The sequence below is a fragment of the Podarcis vaucheri genome, assembly GCF_965113315.1.
Source record: "Podarcis vaucheri genome assembly, chromosome: 7".
NCBI classification, from domain to species: Eukaryota; Metazoa; Chordata; class Lepidosauria; order Squamata; family Lacertidae; genus Podarcis; species Podarcis vaucheri.
The window spans coordinates 43,671,393-43,693,132 of record NC_138765.1 but is presented as its reverse complement, the minus strand read 5'-3'; the positions used below and the strand labels follow the sequence as shown (position 1 = coordinate 43,693,132).

Sequence of the window (21,740 nt, the reverse complement as noted above, 5' to 3'; positions counted from 1 at the left end):
GATAAAGAAAACAATATGGACAGTTCTCAACAGATCACACAGAAGTAATCTAAACCTCTTAGTTTTCGTTTATGAATGTAGTCATTGCGTATATCATTTTCAAGTTCCAGACAATGTGAGAACTTTAAAATATATTGGAATGAAGCAAGGCGCCTCTTAAAAAGCAAAAAGCAGTCTCTGGGCTTGTACTTTGGGGGAAGCGAAATAGGGAAATAGAAATGGGAGAAACTGCATTTGCTCACGAAGGGAAGTCACGCTTCTGAAGGAGTTTGCGGAAATGTAATGGAGATTTGTATTGCCAATGCTTCAACTACTTACATTTGCCTCTGTTCTAAAAGCATGCTACAAGTGGCATTGACTGGGGGCGGGGTAGGCTTATATCTTCACTTTGAGGACAGAAAGTTCCCCCCCTCCTTGCCTCCGCCTGGAAGATGATGTCCATCTTCAGGTCCAGAAATCAAAGTGAATAGCTTTTAAAGTCACAGCAAAACAGGGTGCCCCCAGCTTCCTCCTGTTCCGTTCCCTCCATCTGGCAGAACTGTTCAGTCTGAGTTGTTCAAAAGGTTATTATATATCTTACATATGGGTCATGTTATGCTTTGAAGTGATGCTAGAAGAAAACATCTTAGCTGAAATATTTGCAGCTCACTAGAGCCCAGCTGTGCGTGTTTTAAGTTTCGGAGAACTTCATTTCTGGTTAGGGAGCAAGGAAGTGTTGAAAACCCTCTTCAGTTTTTTACATGATCACAAGAAAAGAAAAAAAGAATTCTTGGAACTGAGCGAGGATCTTTTATTATATTTGGTTAACTGTCGTGACAGGGCTGGGGAACATTTTTCAGCCCAAGGGGAGGGCTGTGTTTCCTTCTGAGCAACGTTCTTTGTGCTGGGGTGGGTGGGGCCAGAGGCGAAATTAGGTGGAGAAACAAATGTAAATCCTACATTTGTATAATAGGTCACTCACTAACTCAACCATCACTATCCTCCATCCAGGAGGCATCCTGGAGGCATCAGACTCCAAGGACACATTCCAGCCAAGGAAAACCAAACTCCGTGGAACCCTCACCCACAAGGGGTTATACAGACACCATCCCAACTGAGTCAAAACTGCTGTATTTCAGGAGGCCTCTGTACCCAGAAATAAGCTTCCCAAATATTTTACATTTTAAAAACTTTTATTTTTAAGATTTGAAATTTGGAAGGTTTAATTTATGTTTTAAATTTTGTATATTGTTTATTTTATTCTTGTATGCTGCTTTGTGACCAACATGGTGAAAAGTGGGATATAAATCTCTATGTAAACAAACAAACAAACAAACAAACAAACAAACAAACAAACAAACATGTGGAGCATCACAAATTAACCACCACAGTTGCATGATATTTAACAATTCTATAAATGCTGACCCTTATTTAGTTAGCAGCCTTAAGTGAATTTTGCTCATCTCCTTTGAAAATCTGGACTCCCTCACTGCCTTTATTTTTTTCTTCCTTTCCTCTTTGTGACACAAACTAGATCTCCAGAGGGATGGGGGAAAGAAATTCATTTCAGTTTGTATTGAAAGGTGAATCTACCTAATTTGCACTTCTGGTATGTGAACCAAGAAACACCAGTCCTTCAAAATTCACACTTCTCTGCATTTTAGAACCATAGAACCATAGAACCATAGAATCCTAGAGTTGGAAGAGACCACAAGGGCCATCGAGTCCAACCCCCTGCCAAGCAGGAAACACCATCGGAGCACTCCTGACATATGGTTGTCAAGCCTCTGCTTAAAGACCTCCAAAGGAGGAGACTCCACCACACTCCTTGGCAGCAAATTCCACTGTCGAACAGCTCTCACTGTCAGGAAGTTCTTCCTAATGTTTAGGTGGAATCTTCTTTCTTGTAGTTTGGATCCATTGCTCCGTGTCCGCTTCTCCGGAGCAGCAGAAAACAACCTTTCTCCCTCCTCTATGTGACATCCTTTTATATATTTGAACATGGCTATCATATCACCCCTTAACCTCCTCTTCTCCAGGCTAAACATGCCCAGCTCCCTTAACAAGCTAAAAAGGGGTTCCATCCAACAGAAGCTTGAAGTGGCTGCAAGCAGGAACCTTAGCCTTGTGCCAAGTCAGAGACCTCCTCATTGCCTTTGCTTTTTTGACTTCTAACAAGCCTGATCTCTTTCCTTCTAGTCCTTATCTCAAGCCTCTCTGGAAACCTCTTTCAGACAGAGTTCTAGAGAATCCCCAGGATTTCCTAGTGAAAAGATCAGTAATGGCAGATACTTTGGCCAGCACGTTTCCGAGCACAATTCAAAGTGTTGGTGCTGACCTTTAAAGCCCTAAACGGCCTTGGTCCTGTAGACCTGAAGGAGCGTCTCCACCCCCATCATTCTGCCTGGACACTGAGGTCCAGCGCCGAGGGCCTTCTGACGGTTCCCTCGCTACAAAAAGCCAAGTTACAGGGAACCAGGCAGAGGGCCTTCTCGGTAGTGGCGCTCGCCCTGTGAAACGCCCTCCCACCAGATGTCAAAGAGATAAACAACTACTTGACATTCAGAAGACATCTGAAGGTGACCCAGTTCAGGGAACAGCCAGATGGGCGGGGTATAAATAATAAGTTGTTGTTGTTGTTGTTGTTGTTGTTGTTGTTGTTATATTTGGCCTGCCGTAACCTATTTTTTCTCCTGCAGTTTCTGCCAGGGGTGAAGGCAGTGGGCCTCTTCTCAAGCACATCCACTCTTCACTCGAGGTGTCAGGGACTGAGTGGACAAGGAGGAGCGGTTGGAGGCACCAGCCGGAAAACCCCCAAAGGAAATCCCAGAGGAGGATGGCTCAGAGCCTTGGGATACTGAAGAAACAACAGGGTTTAGTGAGCAGGAGGAACCCGTGACAGGGAGCAGTTCAGACTCTGAGGCTGAAACAGAGGAGAGGGGGGTCAAGAGGCTGCTGGAGAATTCAGGGAGTCTCCCCCTCCTGCTGCGACAAGAATGCACAGAATAATGAGGAGGGCAGAACAGAGACCAGAGGAGCCTTAGAGTGGGTGGAAGGCAGGAACCTTCAGTCCTGGCAACTGCTCTATGGGGGCAAGTATTGCTGAGTGGTACACCATTTCCTTGAGTAAAGAGTTGAGTTCACTGACAACCGATTCTGCGTCTTCCTGCTGACCTTCATCTGACTCCAGCCCTGACGCAGGGCAATGCTAGAGTCCTGCGTGAGCCCCTTGAAGCATGTCCCAGAATCCTCTGCAATATGCAAGAGTTCCACAGCAGATATGCAGAGACTCCTGAGAACAGGAAATTTGAGAACCCCTGGGCTCGAGTCCAGCAGTTAAAAGATCTACTCTAGCACACAGCCTTGGGAAGAAACTGGAGGCAAGCAATTAAGAGCAGTGAGCACAGGAGACGATACATATGATCATGAGCCGTGCCCCAAATCAGAGACTACGCAAAGGATGCTGGGTAACTGGGCCCTGTGGCACATCTTTCAGGCCATCAGAGGGCTTGTTCCTGCCTCTTCTGGCCCTCTCTTTGCCTGTGAACATTACTATGAGGGTTTGGTCTCTGCACAGAGCATGTTAAAACACCTGTCAGAATGGCTGATGCCTGAAACTTTAGCAATGGGGTACTGATTAGAGCCTCGCTGAAGATGTCTCATGTGGATTAGCAAGAAGCTTCGAAGCTCCCCTCTGTGTTTCAGCTGCACTTTGAGCACCTTGCCCCAGTCAGGTCGCAGTCAACCCCCCCCCCCAGTATCCACTGTAACAGCTTCCCCCTGCCACAGCCTCCACAAAGAACTCACTCATGTTCTCTATGTCCAGGGAGTCAACCACAGACCGCTTGTGCTCGTCACTGGCGATGGCTCTCTCGAAAGCCTTCTGCTTCACAATCTTATTGCACTCCTGATACTTCATCTTAGCATCCTTGTCGTTTGGCTTCACCTTGACAACCGTCTCATAGTCCCGCAAGTAATGTGTGCAAAAATGCATATGCAAGGGTAATTTGTGCATAAAAGCATAGAAATAACACATCCAAATGTACTATGTTAGGGTAAATTGCTTTGCAAAAATGCGTATATTTGTCAACATTGCTTATAAACACATGGATATTTGCAATAAAATGCTGATAATTTTCATGAGGGCCTCTCTCTCTTTTAAGCAAACTATTGTGGAAATGTGGGAAAGTGAATTTAAGATTGGAAAACTGAGAAACTGACAGATTTGTGCATCCCTAGTTCCTACCTCCCACATCTTGCAAATAGTTTCTTAATTCCAGAGCTGTCTGCTTAGTTTCTTGGCCTAACACTTCATCCTCCTTTTGGTGATAAAACATTTCTTCCTCTGTTCCGGAGACATCAGCCAAATATTCCTTCTTCCACAGAACTGCATTTGGTGCCAAATGCAACAGCTTCAGTGATGTGCCCTTTTGTATTTCCTTCCCTTTAATCCAGCGGTGGCTAGTAGCCCCCGGACAAGGAAGTCATGTATGCAGCTCTGGACAAGGAAGTCATGTAGGTGGGACCAATAAGGCCACATGGGTGGGAGCCAGGAGGCATAGCTGTCAACTTTTCCCTTATCTTGTGAGGAATTCTATTCAGAATAAGGGAATTTCCCTTTAAAAAATGGGAAACGTTGACAGCTATGCCAGGAGGTCACATGGACAGGCCCTAGTGCTGCTTTTCTTCCCATCATCCTCTCTTGCAAACTTGTGGACACAAAAGCATTGCAGTTAGTTCGTGTTGGCATCCCTGGTCTCACAGTTTCTAGTGTGGGTTAATATCACAGTAATCATATATTACTTGAGAATCAAGCCCCACTAAATTCCATGGGGATAGCTCTCAACTAGTCCATTTTATACAAAGGCCTCATCTACAGGATCCAGTGATTCTAAAATAAAGCTTTCTCGAGTGTAGAGATAATGCAGGTGTAGACTTCTTCAGTCTAACTCACATGTGGAAAAAGTAGATTAACAGCCAGATCATACTTAAATGTGATCAAGCCCCAAGGCTCTGTGGGAAACAGAGCCTGAATCACCCAGGAAAAAAATCCCAGTACTGTACCTAACATGGTACAGAGTCTTCCCTCCTACATTATTAGGCCGTGTAACTTTTTATATCAACAGATTATGAGATGTACAGCATATGACCAAGCTGTGGGTGGAGGAAAGCCTTTCAAGAAGGGATTTCCAGAGCTCATTCAGAACAGGGTCACCGTGTGTTTTCTTTCTGTGTGGGAAGAGGCCAAGGCTGATGGATGATTTCAGGTGGGTATTCCCCTCTTCCTTTCAGAGCTAAACTAGTAAAAGATAAAACTACCGGTTGAGTTTAAAACTGCCCTGCTTCTGCCACTCAGCAAACATGTTTCTGGACCTGAAGAGGATTGTGCTGAAATGGCTTCTGCTGGAGATGTTGCTGCTGCTTCCTGGCATTTGGGATGCTGGAGCTGACGAATTGTTAAGAGAGAGGGCTCTCAACCTCATGGTGAAAGTCCCTTTAATTGATGGGTAGGCCCGATTTCTTTCTTCGTCTCCTTGTCCAAAATACATTAAGACACCTTGTTGTGTTATTATTCTTTGGCATTATGGGGAAGCCTGAGGTATCATATGCTGTGCTAAAAAAGACCTCATTTTGTATCAAAGAGAAAGCTTTCAAATTCTGCACCAAAATGATTATGCCATTAGATGATGGTGCTCATTTTACAGAACCCTTGTTTAGCTTTACTATCTCAATGTTGACATTTCAATATTGTTATTCACGGTACTTAAAACACTATTTCTTGGGGTGGCTGAGGGTCAGATTAGTGAATTAAGTGTCCCCTTAATTTCCCCTTATTTAATCAACTTTAATTTCTCACTGTGAGGACTTAGATTCTAGTTTCTTACTATTCTTCCCCCTTTTATCCTCTTTTATCATAATGGAAAGAGAAGAGGGGGAAAATAATAGGAATCAGTTATTTAACACCCCCCCCCCCACTTGGGAACAAAACAGCATGAATGAGGGCAATGAATTACTAATCCTCAGGCCACACTGAGCAAGAAAGCAATAATATGGCCGGAATCTGCAAGCAAAAAGCATTCAATTTAACCAAATAATTAAATTGAACCCAAAAGCCTTAGCAGTATGCTTTAACTTTCCACATTAGATAAGTTCAACACCAGAAACGGATGTGAGATGTTTGGGGAAAGTTTTGCCCTAAAATGTACCACATAAATCTTTGAAATAAATAGCTGGTGGATTATTTCCAATATGGAGATGTGAGTGGTAACTGTGTGGTTTAAGTCTAAATTTAATTCTTTTTAATTGTTCTTGTTTATTTTAACTCCACCAGTGTGGTGTAGTGGTTAAAAGTGGTGGACTCGTAATCTGGTGAACCGGGTTCGTGTCCCCGCTCCTCCACATGCAGCTGCTGGGTGACCTTGGGCTGGTCACACTTCTCTGAAGTCTCTCAGCCCCACTCACCTCACAGAGTGTTTGTTGTGGGGGAGGAAGGGAAAGGAGATTGTGAGCCGCTTTGAGACTCCTTCGAGTAGTGATAAAGTGGGATATCAAATCCAAACTACTACTACTACTACTACTCTTCTTCTTCTTCTTCTTCTTCTTCTTCTTCTTCTTCTTCTTCTTCTTCTTCTATTCTGCTGACCTCAAACCAAAAGAATTATGCCTGCTGGGTTTCTGCCTTGCCTTTGTGGTTTAAAGGGCTCCAAAGTTAATTTACTTAAATTGCTATCAGCTGTGTGGGAGACCTTAGAGCTTGGAACTAGAGTTGGAGCTTTTGGTGTTTGGGATGCAGGGTGAATGCTTTGCTGGAACTCTTCACGCACAAATTGTTTACCTTTATGAACTGTGCTCCTTACTGCATTTTGTTGATCCCCACCAAGATTTACCAATGAAGATTTACCCACTGAGAAAGAAGAAGGAGAAGCCCCTCAGTAAAAAGCCATAATAAGAAAGATAGACCACTGAGTGTGGATGAGGTGTCAGGATGAGAGAAAGAATTAAACCAAAATGCCTTTACAGCTAAGGTGGAGGTAATGCTGATTGGAAAACTTTACAACTATAATACTGCTCAAGACTGTACTATAATGATATGATATTACCTTGTGGGTATTCAATAACAAGGAGACATAGAGGAAATAATAATAATAATAATAATAATAATAATAATAATAATAATAATAATAATTTATTATTTATACCATGCCCATCTGGCTGAGGTTCCCCAGCCACTCGGGGCGGCTTCCAATCAGACATGCAGAGTCTGCGACCCTTCCAAACTCCAAGCAATTCGAAATTGACAGTTTCATGCTTGGCAGTTTTGGCCACTCTGATCCCTCCGGGTATTCTCTTTCTGCGTCGAATCAGCACTTCATTCTGGCAACTGCTTTGGTGGAAAGAGGTTAATGAGGACAGCCAAGAAACAAGGACTGAGAAGAGTCTGCAGGATTTTGGGTCTCAGCCTGGAGATGAGTTATGGCAGAACGTTTAAAGGGAAGTTAATCTTAATTCCAAACCAAGTGGCCCTTGAAATATCACCAGTGCCAAATGGGATCCTGCCAAATTGGCAGGGGGAAAACAGAACTGTGCAGAACCTAGACTAACAGTTTAAATTAAGAAGCCATTCAAGATACCTATGTCCAGAATGAATCTTGATGGGTCCCCTCAGTGCTGGGGAGGTTGTTCAACGCTTGGTACATGTGGTGGTCCTGCCCATGAGCTCAGGTGTTTTGGAGCTTTCTATAATGATCAGTGCAAAACATAATGGACTAGGTTTTCTGTTATATTTTATCAACAGATACCAAGAAGTTGTTCTAATTGGATATATTTATAGCTTCAATCTATGTGTGCTGCTAGCATTGTCTGAATGCCATTTTTTAAAATATGGAAAGGATGCACCCCCCCCCCCAAATCCTTTAACTCTTCCACTATATTTTTATCCTTCAGGCACAATGATCTGCCATTGAAGCTGAGATGGTTTTACAAAAACCAGCTGAGTAAAATTGATTTAAGGACCCTCAGCACCACATCCACAAATATTGAGAAGCTCCAGGCTGGTCATGTGGGTGCCCAGGTAGGCCAGGGTGGAAGTAGATGTACTTCCAGGGTAGAAGTAGATCCGTACTCTTGGACTGAGTTCCTTGCTAGAGTGAGCCAGAGACCAAGCATGGGGGAGGGATGAGTATACTTCCAGCTTTGGCTGGATGTCTGTTGCCATAATGAAAAAGACGGAGGTGGAAATCAAGGCTAGATGTAGACCATGCTGGAAGGTGTGTATGGAAACACATTTCCCCTTTATCTGCATTTCTGTATGGGGTACACAATTAATGCTGCATCTAGGATTTGGGCAAGGTATCAGTTTGTGACCAACCTGTGTCTCCTCAGTCCTAGTCTGGTGCTCTGACTATTATGGGACACTGGGTCTTGGTTGGTTGGCCAACCTAAACCCCTCTGGTGGATTTTGTGTTAGCGGCCAGGCCAGCACTATATGTCAGGAGGCCCTCAGCAGCATGTGCTGCCAATGCCCACCCCCAAACACCCACACTCCCCTCCGCTAAGATGGCTGCACAGTGTATGTAGAGTTTTAGTGTTGGCCGTGGCAACACTTTTGATTGGGAGCCAAGTTCAGCTCCCCTCTGTGGGCAAAAGCTCTTCAGTGCTCCTGCCCTTCCTTCTTTATCTTTAAAATGGTGTTGGAATGGAGCTGTGCAAATGGAGGACTGTCCCCTGACAGCTCTTCAAAGGAGAGGGCGAGTAGAACAGTGTTGTGGACCTGACAGATGAGAGGGCAAGTAAAACATGACCCACGACTCTCCTGACAGATGCAGCAAGTCTCCTTAGCAGACAAGTCCTTGACTGTAGGAAGTTTACATTCTCCTGGCAAAGGGGCGGCGCAGCCTGTGGAAGGGAACCACTTTTCTGAGCAGTGAACAGTTTGGTTTTATTCAGTGGTGGCAGTGGAGGCTGCTGTATCAGAGAGAACAGGGCACTGCCCCATCAAACTCTGTTTGCCCTCAGACAACCCCACCTGGTGGCCATCTAGGCTAGGGTTAGCACTGCCTATCAGTTCCATCCTCCTTAATCCCAGGGTTGCCATTGCAGGATCCTGCAGGCAGAAGGTTGAGGACAAAACTAGTAATAGCTGGCTCTGCCTGTCACTGGCTGCCTCCCTCTTTCATCCTTCCTGCCTTCCACCTTACCAGTCCCAATGGGCACCAGCCACCACTGGGAAACGCAGGCTTATTGGGATTTTCACGATAATTGATTGGTTTTCAAATGGGCAGGTTAAGCACAGGTGTGTGTGGGGGGGTGCACAGCTTAAATACTCCAACAAATAGCCCAAACCCACATCAGATCTCTGGAGAGGCAGCCAGCACCCTCAAAACGCTGTTAGCTTTGCAGAGCCCCAAAACTCAGTTCTCTGCCTGCCTGCCTGCCTGCCTGCCTCACACTGCAGACCTAGCCTGCCTTCCTACACCTGGCTGGGAGTGAGGTGACAAGTCATCATCTACTGTATCTATGCCTTTTTGAACATCTTGGTTCCCATAGAAACGCATTGCCAGAAATTGTCTAACAAAAGAATGCTCCTGGCTAGATCCACCTGATCAGTCTGACCATTTTAGCAGCCCTCCCCTCTCTTGGCCAATTGCCAGTCTTACAATTGCAGAATAACAGAGTTGGAAGGGACCGTAGAGATGCTCCAGCTTTCCACCCATCCGCCCACTCATGCTGACAAACACTATTTTCATGTTTCTTTCAGTTTTGGTCAGTGTATGTTCTGTGTAGCGCTCAGAAGAAAGATGTTGTGCGCCTCACTCTGGAGCAGATTGATGTTGTCAAACGGATGTGTAAAAGCTATGATGAACTGGAACTGGTGACATCTTCTGAAGGTGACGCTTGATATTGATTTTTATATTCTGATGCTTTCCGAACTTTGAGCTCTGGTCCATGTGGCCCCTGGAAGACTGCCCAGAAAGCAATGTGGTCCTCAGGCATAAGAAAGTTCCCCACCTGTCCTAGACCAGCACTAACCACTACACTACACTGCACTGTCTCTAACTATAAAAGGTTTTAGCCACAGGCCTCCATGAGTTACACTCCATATTTATACATAAAAGGAAACCATCTGGTCCACTAACAGAGCTCTGGGAAATTAGAGGTGGGAGATAAGAATTCTACCCCCATAATTGTTCCGAACACTCAACCTGTGAGCTTTGTGGCTAAGAGAGGATTTGAACCCAGGTCTCCTCATTCCAAGTCCAACACTCTAACTACTGCCCCTCACTGGAACTGAAATTACAGTTTAGCTACTGCAGTTTATGACTACATGGTAAGTGTGCCCAGAGCAAGCTCTCTGCATTGCTCTCTTTTGATCATTCTGTGTTAATATGTCTTGTAAAATTCAGATCTGTCTTTCTGATCGGAATCCAGGCATTGCCAGCACTGACAGCAAAAAGATAGCATGCTTGATTGGCATCGAAGGGGGACACTCCATCGACAGCAGCCTCGCGACCCTGAGGATGTTCTACGAGCTGGGCGTTCGGTACATGACGCTGACCCATAACTGCAACACTCCCTGGTAAACTACAAACAAGTGTTTCTTCAGAGAGGGGCTGTTTCTCTGGGATTTGCCAACATTGCTTACAACATTACAATGTATTTATTCCTGTACTGAGAAAATAAATGTATTTTCCCCTTCAAGGAGGTAGGGTTCTAGGAATAGCCAATACAGTAGTAGTTTAAAAAAACACACCCTGCAACTGAAAAGAACTTGTGAGGTTACACACAGCAAATGTGTACAGGGCCCATGGGTAGAAGATGTCAAATGTTTGGATTGCACAGGTTGATGGTTGACCAGTGAGCCACAAGCAGAACAGAAAGAGATTGGGGACTCAGCTACACTAGTAAGGAAAAGGCATTTTGTATGTGTTCTAACACTGTGAAAACAGATGGCGCTGTGGAGTCCCGTCTTTCGCCAATGTGATTTCCCATGTGGAAGTATACAACGTGTTTTCCTGAAACACTTTTTTAATGTGTCTAGATCCAGCCCGCGATTACCTGTGCTGATTCAGAAAGGAGTTTAATACAGGTCACTATAAAGAAATATCCAAAATACACAGGTGTAAACAGTACTGGGCTAGATGATTCCTGTACTTCTTTTCCATTTGAATAATCATTTCCCTTCCCTGCATTTTTAGGGCTGGGACATCATTAAAGCAATCACAAGACTATCCTAACACTGATGGCTTGACTGATTTTGGCAAAGTACGTAAACTGATGAAGTCCTTTGCAATGCCCGCTACTGATTCTCTTCCGAAGAAGCATCCTAGCATCCTATAGCAACAAAAGCTTATTATCACCTGTCTGGGTTTTAGGCCACTTTAATAGTCTTTCCCCAAAGAATCCTGGGGGTTTATAGTTTGCAGAGGGGGCTGAGAATTATTTTCTGGAGGTCTCCATCTCTACCTCACTCCCAGACAAATAGGGAGGAATTCAACATTCTCAGCAGAGGCACTTCACTTTGCCAGACAATATCCTTCTTAAACTGTGATGCCCAGAACTGGACACAGTACTCTAGCTGGGGTCTGACCAAAGCAGAATAGAGTGGCTATATTACTTCTTTAAATCCAGACACCATAATTCTGTTGATGCCATCTAGAATAGCATTAGCTGCTTTTGCTGCCATGTCACATTGTTGACTCCAGGATGCATGTCCAATTTCTGGCTCTTCCTTCCCCACAGTCATTTTCAAAGCTCAAGAAAAATAGAAAGCATATATTTCCATTGCCAAAGTGAAATATGAGCTGTGCTCTATTTTTGGCCAGAGTAGCAAAACTGATGAAACCGTCTTGTTTATTTTTGTGCTAGGAAGTGGTGAAGGAGATGAATCGTCTTGGGATGCTAATAGATTTATCTCACACATCTGACACAACGGCGGCAGCTGCCCTCAGCGTCTCTCGTGCACCAGTCATTTTCAGTCATTCTTCAGCCTTCTCCATTTGCAACAACCCAAGGAACGTCCCTGACCATATTTTGCACCTCCTGGTAGGTGTAGCTAAAGCTTAATGCTTGTCCAAACCCAAGCAAAGGGAGGACATAATAGGAAGCTCAGAGGCACATTTTTCCTCTCAGCTGCAAAGTCAGTAAAGAAAATGCTTCCTCAGAGAACCAAGTCAAAGATGTCCAGGTAAAAGCAAGATGTATTATACCTCAGAGAACCAAGTCAAAGATGTCCAGGTAAAAGCAAGATGTATTATAAAGCTGTATTATAATGGTCCATCTAGTTTAGTACTGCCAACACTGACTGGCAGGAGCTCTCCAGGATTTCAGACAGGAAGTCTCTTCCAGTCCTGTCTGGAAATGCTGGGGATTGAACCTGGGACCTTCTGAATGCAAAGAAGATGCTCTCTTGCTGAGCCACAGCCCTTTCCTGGTCGATGTCTTAAAGCCTGGGTCACTATTGCTTAAGAAGGGAGGAGAAACCAAACTGATCCCAAATTATTCTCCTCTGTGACTGTTTGGTGATTGATATACTTGGAATATTCAAATATTTGTGCAATATCATACCTGCAACTGAAAATATTGTACTATTTGATAAGTGCACATGATGGCATTTTGTGTTTTGCATGCGATCATTTCCAGAGGGGTGGCTTTGTTGCAGAAAGGCAACAAAAGAGTAATCTCTGCACAAATTGTGCGTACTTCTGCGCCGCACCACCAAGAGGCATTGAATCATCTCCATCAATTTATTGATCACCTTGTATACAATCATCTCAAGGCAATGTACAATAGAAACAGCAAACAACAGAACAAGAATGTCTTCAGTTGTTTCCAGTAGTTGGTAGTGGGAGCCTGTCACAGTTTTACAGGAATGTTGTTTGAAACAACAGCCAAATTGAAAGCCCTGCTCTGAGTTACTGCAGAGTAGGCTTCTGAGATCTTTGCAACTTCTGGGAGAAACTCAGTGATCTCCTGGGTATATAAAGGATAAGGTGGTCCCTCGGATAACCTGGTCCCAAGCTGTATAGGGCCTTATATGGTAGTACCAACACCTTCAACTTGGCCTGGTAGCAGATTGGAAGCCAGTGCAACTTGGCCTGGTAGCAGATTGGAAGCCAGTGCAAAGCCTGCAAGATATTACACGCTGGCAGTAGTTTGCCCCTGCAAGCAACCAAGCTACTGTGTTCTGCACCAGTTGCAGCCTCTGAACTGACCAGAGGACAAGATTCACCTGGTGCCAGACAAATACATTTCTTTTTTTTGCCAGGCCTTCTTACTAGGCTCTTAATTATCTGTGGCCTTGGGTGGATGGAATGTTTTAATTCTGCCTTTTAAAAAAATAGGATTGTCTTTTAGATTTTTCTTTGTTTTTCCTTTCATGCCACTTTCAATGTATGTGTTTGTTTGCTTGTATATTGTAAGTTGCTTTGAGTTCCCTTGGTAAAAAAAGTGACTAATAACTTTAATAAATAATAATGAGAACAATAACCCAAAGGGTAGTCCCAAATGGAGTGCACTGCAGTAATCCAATTGTGAACACTAGGAAAACGCAATCAGGCTGTAAGTGTTACTTTGGATTGTGGTGAATGGGCTGGCCATTCATTTTGCCTTCCTCCTTGCAGAAAGCAAACAACGGAATTGTGATGGTGACCTTCTTTGCCGAGATACTGGGCTGTGACAGCAATGCAGTTGACATTTCGACCGTAGCAAGTGTGTACCTCCCAGGGCAGAAGTCAAGCGCGGGCAAGGGGGGGGGACAAATCTGCCACTTTCAGTTCTCATTTGCCCAGTCTTAAATTCGGTTCTTCACATTTTCACAACACTCTACCAGCAGGGGACATGGGTGGCGCTGTGGTCTAAACCACTGAGCCTAGGGCTTGCCTATCGGAAGGTCGGAGGTTCGAATCCCTGCTACAGGGTGAGCTCCCGTTGCTCAGTCCCTGCTCCTGCCAACCTAGCAGTCCGAAAGCATGTCAAAGTGCAAGTAGATTAATACCTTTAGTACCTTAGTACTAAAGTAGCCCTTAGTACTTTAACCCTTAGTACTTAGTACCTTCCGGCGGGAGGTTTTGCCAGAAGTGGCTTAGTCATGCAGGCCACATGACCCAGAAAAACAGTCTGCGGACAAACCCCAGCTCCCTTGGCCAGTAAAGCGAGATGAATGCCACAACCCCAGAGTTGTTCGTGACTGGACTTAACTGTCATGGGTCCTTTATCTTTTTTACCTACCAGCAGGGATTTGGAATACAAGCTTGTATCTCCTTACCTTATTGCTGTATACCACCTTGATATTTTATGAGTGGACAATGCACAAACACTTTTATAAATAAATGAAAATTGCCACTGCTGCAATTAGCAGCACAAAAAACCCTTCCATGAATTCCAAAGAGAGATTAATTTCTGCTGCTGATTGAGTGCATGCGTCAACTTTGTCAGGATCAGAGTGGGAGGGAGGGGTTACACCTCCATTCCCCACATGCTGCAGTCTTGATTGAAAATGGACAGCCCTGCCGTGCACTTGTTAGCAATTAGAAACAAAAACGCCACACCCAGTACTGACCCCAATGTTGCCCATTGCTGAATTCCTATTTCAAGTCTCTTCTCCCAGCCCAATTATTTACCAACCCCAAACCACACTAGTCACGTATGCCAGTCTTTCTGAATCATGTAACTCATGCTTTCCATCCTCCCCTTAGATCATTTTGACCACATCAGGACAACGATAGGCTCTGAATATATTGGAATTGGTGGTGACTACGATGGAGTGAACAAGTTAGTAAACATTATTAGGGATAGGCAAGACTGAGTGACTAAGCTAGTAAATCAATATGTTGTTAACAACTTAATGAGTTAGTTAAACTGTGGGCATCCCATAAGCCACTGTGAGAACAAGACGCTGGACTTGTGGCTCATAGATTTCCCCCATCCTGACTGCTTGGCTGTTTGGTTTGCTGCACTCTGCTAGGATCTAATTGGTACTGTATTACTGTTTTTGGCATTGTGATTTGCTTTTTGTCTACTGCCTTGGTTTTATTTGAAAAGAAATGTGGAAATAACAGCAGCAGGAGAAACAACAACAGTGTTTTACACTTGGGATTAATCTGCAAGGTGTGAAGCAGTTGTTTCCATTTCACCTGGAATTTTACCAGACCTGAATTGTTTGGAGATATTAATAATAATAATAATAATAATAATAATAATAATAATAATAATTTATTTATTTAAACCCCCTATCTGGCTGGGTTTCCCCAGCCAATCTGGGTGGCTTCCAACAGAATATTAAAAACAATACAGCATCAGACATTAAAAACTTCCCTAAACAGGGCCGCCTTCAGTTGTCTTTTAAAAATAAAATAGTTGTTTATTGCCTTGACATCTGCTAGGAGGGCGTTCCACAAGGCGGGTGCCACTACCGAGAAGGCCCTCTGCCTGGTTCCCTGTAACCTCACTTCTCACAGTGAGGGAACCGCCAGAAGGCCCTCAGCGCTGGACCGCAGTGTCCAGGCTGGATGATGGGGGTGGAAACACTCCAGGTATACAGGAGATATTGAGAAGCTCAAGTACATTTGCTACCCACCTCCCTCAATTGACTTTCTTCTGAGGGGAAAAGAAGAATATACCATGCAGTAGCCTTTGCCAACCTGGTGCCTGTCCCCAGATACTTTGGACTATGATTCCCACCAGCACCAGCTGTGCTTGCTGAGGATGCTGAGAGGTGCAGTCCAAAACCTTGAGAGGGTACCAGCTTGATGAAGGCTGCTAAAAACCAGAGTGTAGGAAGCTATGAGAGTTCAATGTGGCCTTGCTAACTGGGCTCTTGAAGTCCACTGTAAACATCCAAGGGTTGGTTGAAAGCAGCTTGCCCCTTGCTTTGTTCTGAGAAGGACACCAGCCCCCTTCTCTGCAATTACTGGCCAAAGGGTACCGTGGCTTATATGGTGAATTGTAATTTCTTTGCAGGTACCCGGAAGGGCTGGAAGATGTTTCCAAATATCCAGCCTTGATTGAGGAGCTGCTAAGGAGAGGTTGGAGTGAGGAGGAACTGGAAGGCGTTTTGAGGCAGAACTTCCTTCGTGTTTTCCGGGAGGTGGAAAAAGTAAGAGTGAAAGAATTCCTTTCTTTGTCCAGCTGGCTCTCTTGCTTAAAGCGACTCCTGTTTCTAATGGCTTGGTTTCTAACGATAGAGACTAGCTATCTGTTTATCTAGCAATCACCTTGGGCATTTGGATGTTCAGCTGAACTCATGCCAGGGATAGGGAAGAAATTCAGTTTAATGCAAAACTGCACTCATTTGCACTTCCTGAAACAAACCTAAAGGCCTGAAGGGCCACATTCGGCCCCTGCATTCCCTATTTTTGGTTTACAAGCATAAGTGATACACCAGGCCTCCTGAACAAGCAGTAGCAACTTTGGGACTCTTATGGAAAACATGTGTAATCTCCATATTCACACAACATGCCACTTGGGAATGTTGACGGGATACTTAAAACATTGTGTGATTAATTTTGCTTAGCAAAATTCTGGGGTGATGGTGGAAATAGATAACTTCGAAATTTGTTTGAATGGTTAAGGAAAGTTTAGATGATAGTTATAATAAATTGATTCACCTTACTGTAAACATTTACAGCAAGGCAAAATTCTACAAATTGAATTACAATTTTTAAATGCCTGATATTGTCTACTGGAACAGAAGAATGAGAGACATTGACTTAGATCCTATCAAAGTTAGTTGAGCTTAGGTCACACTGAAATCATTGGGACAAGTTAGTTGAGTCTTAAATTAACTCCTATTGGTTGCAATAGGAACTGAGTTCAATTAATTAAGTTGGCATCCAGCCCATTAAATATTATTATTATTATTGTTATTATTAATAATTTTATTATTTATACCCTGCCCATCTAGCTGGGTTTCCCCAGCCACTCTGGGCAGCTTACAGAATATATAAAACATAATAAAGCATCAAACATTAAAAACCTCCCCATACAGGAGCAGGGCTGGGGTGGGAGAGTGCTAGAGCCCTGTCTGGTCAAGTTGCATGGAATCAATTTCAATCCGTTACCCCCGAGGATGTGGACAGGCTGCTTGGACGAGTGAAACCAACCACCTGTCTCCTTGATCCTTGCCCATCCTGGCTTATAAAAGCTAGCCGGGAAGGGCTGGGTGATGGGCTCTGCGGGGTGGTGAATGCTTCCCTCTGTGAGGGAACATTCCCAGATCCGCTGAAAGAGGCGGTCATTAAACCGCTTCTTAAAAAACCATCTTTAGACCCGGCCAGTATGGCCAACTATCGCCCAGTCTCAAATCTTCCATTCTTGGGCAAGGTGATTGAGCGTGTGGTTGCTGAACAACTCCAGGCACGCCTGGAGGATGCGGACCATTTGGATCCCTTCCAATCAGGGTTCAGGCCTCATCATGGGACTGAAACTGCCTTGGTCGCACTGGTTGATGATCTCCGGCGAGCTAGGGACAAAGGTGAGAGTTGTTTCCTAGTTCTGCTGGATCTCTCAGCGGCCTTTGATACAATCGACCATAACATCCTTCTGGACCGTCTAGAGGGGTTGGGAGCTGGGGGCACTGTTATACAGTGGTTTCGCTCCTTTCTCCTGGGCCGTGTTCAGAAAGTGGTGGTGGGGGATGAGTGTTCAGACCCTTGGGCCCTCACTTGTGGGGTGCCTCAGGGTTCCGTCCTCTCCCCCATGCTTTTTAACATCTATATGAAGCCGCTGGGAGAGATCATCAGGGGGTTTGGACTGGGTGTCCATCAATATGCAGATGATACCCAGCTCTACCTTTCTTTCAAATCAGAACCAGTGAGGGCGGTGAAGGTCCTGTGTGAGTGCCTGGAGGCGGTTGGAGGATGGATGGCAGCTAATGGATTGAAGTTGAATCCTGACAAGACAGAAGTACTGTTTTTGGGGGACAGGGGGCGGGCTGGTGTGGAGGACTCCCTGGTCCTGAATAGGGTAACTGTGCCCCTGAAGGACCAGGTGCGTAGCCTGGGAGTCATTTTGGACTCACAGCTGTCCATGGAGGCGCAGGTCAATTCTGTATCCAGGGCAGCTGTCTACCAACTCCACCTGGTACGCAGGCTGAGACCCTACCTGCCCGCTGACTGTCTGGCCAGAGTGGTGCATGCTCTAGTTATCTCCCGCTTGGACTACTGCAATGCGCTCTACGTGGGGCTACCTTTGAAGGTGACTCGGAAACTACAGCTAATCCAGAATGCGGCAGCTAGACTGGTGACTGGGGGCGGCCGCCGAGACCACATAACACCGGTCCTGAAAGACCTACATTGGCTCCCAGTACGTTTCCGAGCACAATTCAAAGTGCTGGTGTTGACCTTTAAAGCCCTAAACGGCTTCGGCCCAGTATACCTGAAGGAGCGTCTCCACCCCCATCGTTCTGCCCGGACACTGAGGTCCAGCGCCGAGGGCCTTCTGGCGGTTCCCTCATTGCGAGAAGCGAAGCTACAGGGAACCAGGCAGAGGGCTTTTTCGGTGGTGGCGCCCGCCCTGTGGAATGCCCTCCCATCGGATGTCAAGATGATGGACAACTACCTGACATTCAGAAGACATATTAAGGCGGCCCTATTCAGGGAAGCTTTTAATGTATGATATTTTAGTGTTTTTTGGTTTCTGTGGAAGCCGCCCAGAGTGGCTGGGGAAACCCAGCCAGATGGGCGGGGTACAAATAATAAATTATTATTATTATTATTATTATTATTATTATTATTATTATTATACAGGGCTGCCTGCATAACTTTCAGGTGTCTTCTAAAAGTTATGTAGTTCTTAATCTCCTTGATATCTGAAGGAAAAGCTTTCCACAGGGAGGGTGCCACTACTGAGAAGGCCTTCTAGCTATGTTAATGGTCCAGTGATTTAATGTGCTTATGGCAACTTGATATTTTAAAATTTATTTTCTTTCTATTTATCTGGCCTCTTGAATGAAAGATAAGCACCTAACATAGCCAGTAGCTGTCAACAGCAGAGAGATATTACAGGCTTCCCATAGGCACCTGATTGGCCTCTGTCAGAACAGGAGGCTGGGCTAGATGCACCTTTAGTCTGATCTGGGCTTTTGGTTGTTGTTATTGTTGTTGCTGCTGCTGCTGCTTTTTTAAATAGACAGACATAACCACCAGTATATAAAGCAGCATTCCCCAGCCTGGGGCCTTTCAGGTATTTTGGACTACATCTCCCAACTCCTTAGATACCTAAAGTGAAGCCCCCTGCAGCAAGCAGGTTACAGTTAAAACATAGACAGCTGGTGGAAACAAAAGAACAAATGGAAACATGGTGTGGTGACTGTAGTGAGGAGTAATGCAAATAAATATACCATACCTATGGATTATATCTGCTTCTGTATTCTTCGTTCTTTCATCATTTTTAGCTTCATTATAGTGAAACTTCTATGCACCAATTAGAAAAGATTGGTATACAAATTATGGAAATAGATAAAGAGGACGAACTCTAGATTCCAGTGGGATTTGCCTTCTAGTTAGCTCTGAATTTTGGATTTTTCTAGGTGCGTGATGAGAGTGCTTCCATGACAGCCGGAGAAGAGGAAATTTCCCCAGATGACGTACAACACGACTGCCGTTTAGACCTGAGGCCTCCTCCTGGTTAATGTCTTCTTTGTCTTCTACTTGGGGACAACCAAGCACCTTAATATTGCTGTGTCCATGTGGGACTCATGTTACTCACAGAGAATAATAAAGGTACTTGCCTCCACGGACATGTAAACTGGTGGCATCTGGTGATCTTTTAAGATCAGGGGCAGGGATCCTACAGCCTACACAGGCATCAATTTGGCCCATGAGGCTATTACCCACAACCTACCCACTCCTGCCCTACATCTGTATTTTCAGGTGTGGGGTAGGTGGAGCTGCCAATGCACAATTGAGAGCTTTAAAGTATGCACCCTATTGTGCATTTTTTTTAAAAAATAGTATTTCATATTTATAAAAAGGCTATGTTTCTTTTGCTTTCAGAAATTCTTCTGGCTAGCCTGGACATATAGAGCACCCTGTAACATCAGTATCCTTCCCATTCCCTACAGACAGAGCTAAGCTTTCACAATAGTGAATGACTATTTTGTATGTTTTGGACGGCATCTGTTTTATTCTCAAGACAAACAAGATGAAAGTCACTGAGTGGGCTGTAGCACTTTTCTCATCTCACCATTATTGAGTCATGGGAATCAGCGGGATTCTAAAAATTGGAGGAAGATTATTTTTCTACCAAGATATTACCGTATTTTTTGCACCATAACACTCACTTTTTTCCTCCTAGAAAGTAAGGGGAAATGTCTGTGCGTGTTATGGAGGAAATGCCTACGGGTGGCATGCCTACAGATTTTCCTCCTCTAAAAACTACGTGCGTGTTATGGTTGGGTGCGTGTTATAGAGTGAAAAATACGGTACTTTCTGAGGGGCACAGTCTTCCCAACCACAAGGCATGGGGTAGCCAACATGCTGCCCTTCAAATGTTACAAACTACAACTCCCATCATCCCTAATCATTGGCCATAATGGCTGCTTGCTGGTGGGAGTTGTATTCTAAAACATCTGGAAGGAATCAGGATGGCTACACATAACATTGAGTAATCTATCCAATTTTGCGCCTGTTGCATTTTTACCTAGTAAACCAGGAGTGGGAAGACTTCGGACTTCCAGGACCCAAGATCCACCAAAAGGAAATGTGGTGCCTCTTGGCACATGTTCAGCCCTGGAATTTGTTTTTGGTACACGGACTGGCCACACAATAATTCTACTTCCGATCTCCACTACACCCCTGCAAACCTTATTTATATCAGCAGCTTAATTTGCAATTGTGTTAAACAATTGGAAACTAGAATCCTTTCTGATATACTGAGAAATCACCCAGAGACCTACTAGACAACCCCAATCTACCTTCTGCTTGGAGTCAAGATGTCCATCTTGATTCTGGGGAGGGGCTAAGTAATCTGGGTTCAATCCCAGGTTCAATTATCTGGCATTGCTCCCACCTCACAGGCTTCCATTACAGCCACTGCCCTGTCTGACTGCCAACAGGGAGGCTCACGAGCCTGGCTCAGACATGGTTTCCAGGGCTGCACCAAAGAGCATGTGCAGGCCCAGCCTGCCCTCATGAATGCTCGTTTGCTTGCCCAGCCCTGTCATTTGGGATGGGACCCATGTGAATCACTGTGCCTGCCCCACTCTTCAAAAAAGGGCTGTGTCAGGTGTTGAGTCAGTGACTAGCTATTGCCCAGTCATGCACCATAGAGCTCTGCTATGGATTCCTGAGCTGCGTAACCTGATCTGTGTTTGGACATTGTAGTGATTTGGGGAATGAAACCTTTGGCAAGAATGGTGCCAAGAGCCCATGTATTGCATCCACGAGTGGGAGTCAGGACAGGGACATGCTTTTCTTGAGGGACATTGGCTTGCAGTGTAGCACCAGGCGTCTTGCCCGTGAGAGCTTAACACTCCCATTGCCCAGCCTTCTTCCCAGCTCTCCTGGATGATTTCTCTACCCCTGGCACCATATCATTACTTACCCTGAAAAACAGAATTCACCCCAAAAGCTGCTCGATTTGCAGGTTCCATAGCAAAGGGTGGCTTGGGAATGGTGTCGTGGCAAGTTGTTTCACATACGCAGGACTGGGGATCAACAATTTGAAGGTGATGATAATGGCATCACCTATCAGCCTGGAGCTGTTTTCACCAAAACCGCAGTGATAGCAATGACAGGTAAGTAATTTTCACCACACACACACAC

At 44.8% G+C, this 21,740-nt stretch overlaps 1 protein-coding gene across 2 annotated transcripts; it reads left to right on the top strand.

Moving 5' to 3' along the window:
• Window positions 1-5,132: 5,132 nt before the first annotated feature.
• LOC309537485 (dipeptidase 2-like) lies at window positions 5,133-19,712 on the top strand. Of its 2 annotated transcripts, XM_082232368.1 has the most exons (11): window positions 5,133-5,246; window positions 5,336-5,486; window positions 7,924-8,050; window positions 9,737-9,866; window positions 10,408-10,555; window positions 11,175-11,241; window positions 11,845-12,021; window positions 13,599-13,686; window positions 14,673-14,748; window positions 15,937-16,072; window positions 19,505-19,712. In XM_082232368.1, exons 1-11 carry the CDS (start codon window positions 5,237-5,239, stop codon window positions 19,604-19,606), a joined length of 1,212 nt encoding a protein of 403 aa, XP_082088494.1. In that variant the 5' UTR covers window positions 5,133-5,236; the 3' UTR covers window positions 19,607-19,712. The 2 variants fall into 2 exon arrangements, with proteins under 2 accessions (XP_082088494.1, XP_082088495.1); XM_082232369.1 differs by lacking the exon at window positions 5,336-5,486 and having other exon boundaries at window positions 5,218-5,246.
• Window positions 19,713-21,740: the final 2,028 nt, after the last annotated feature.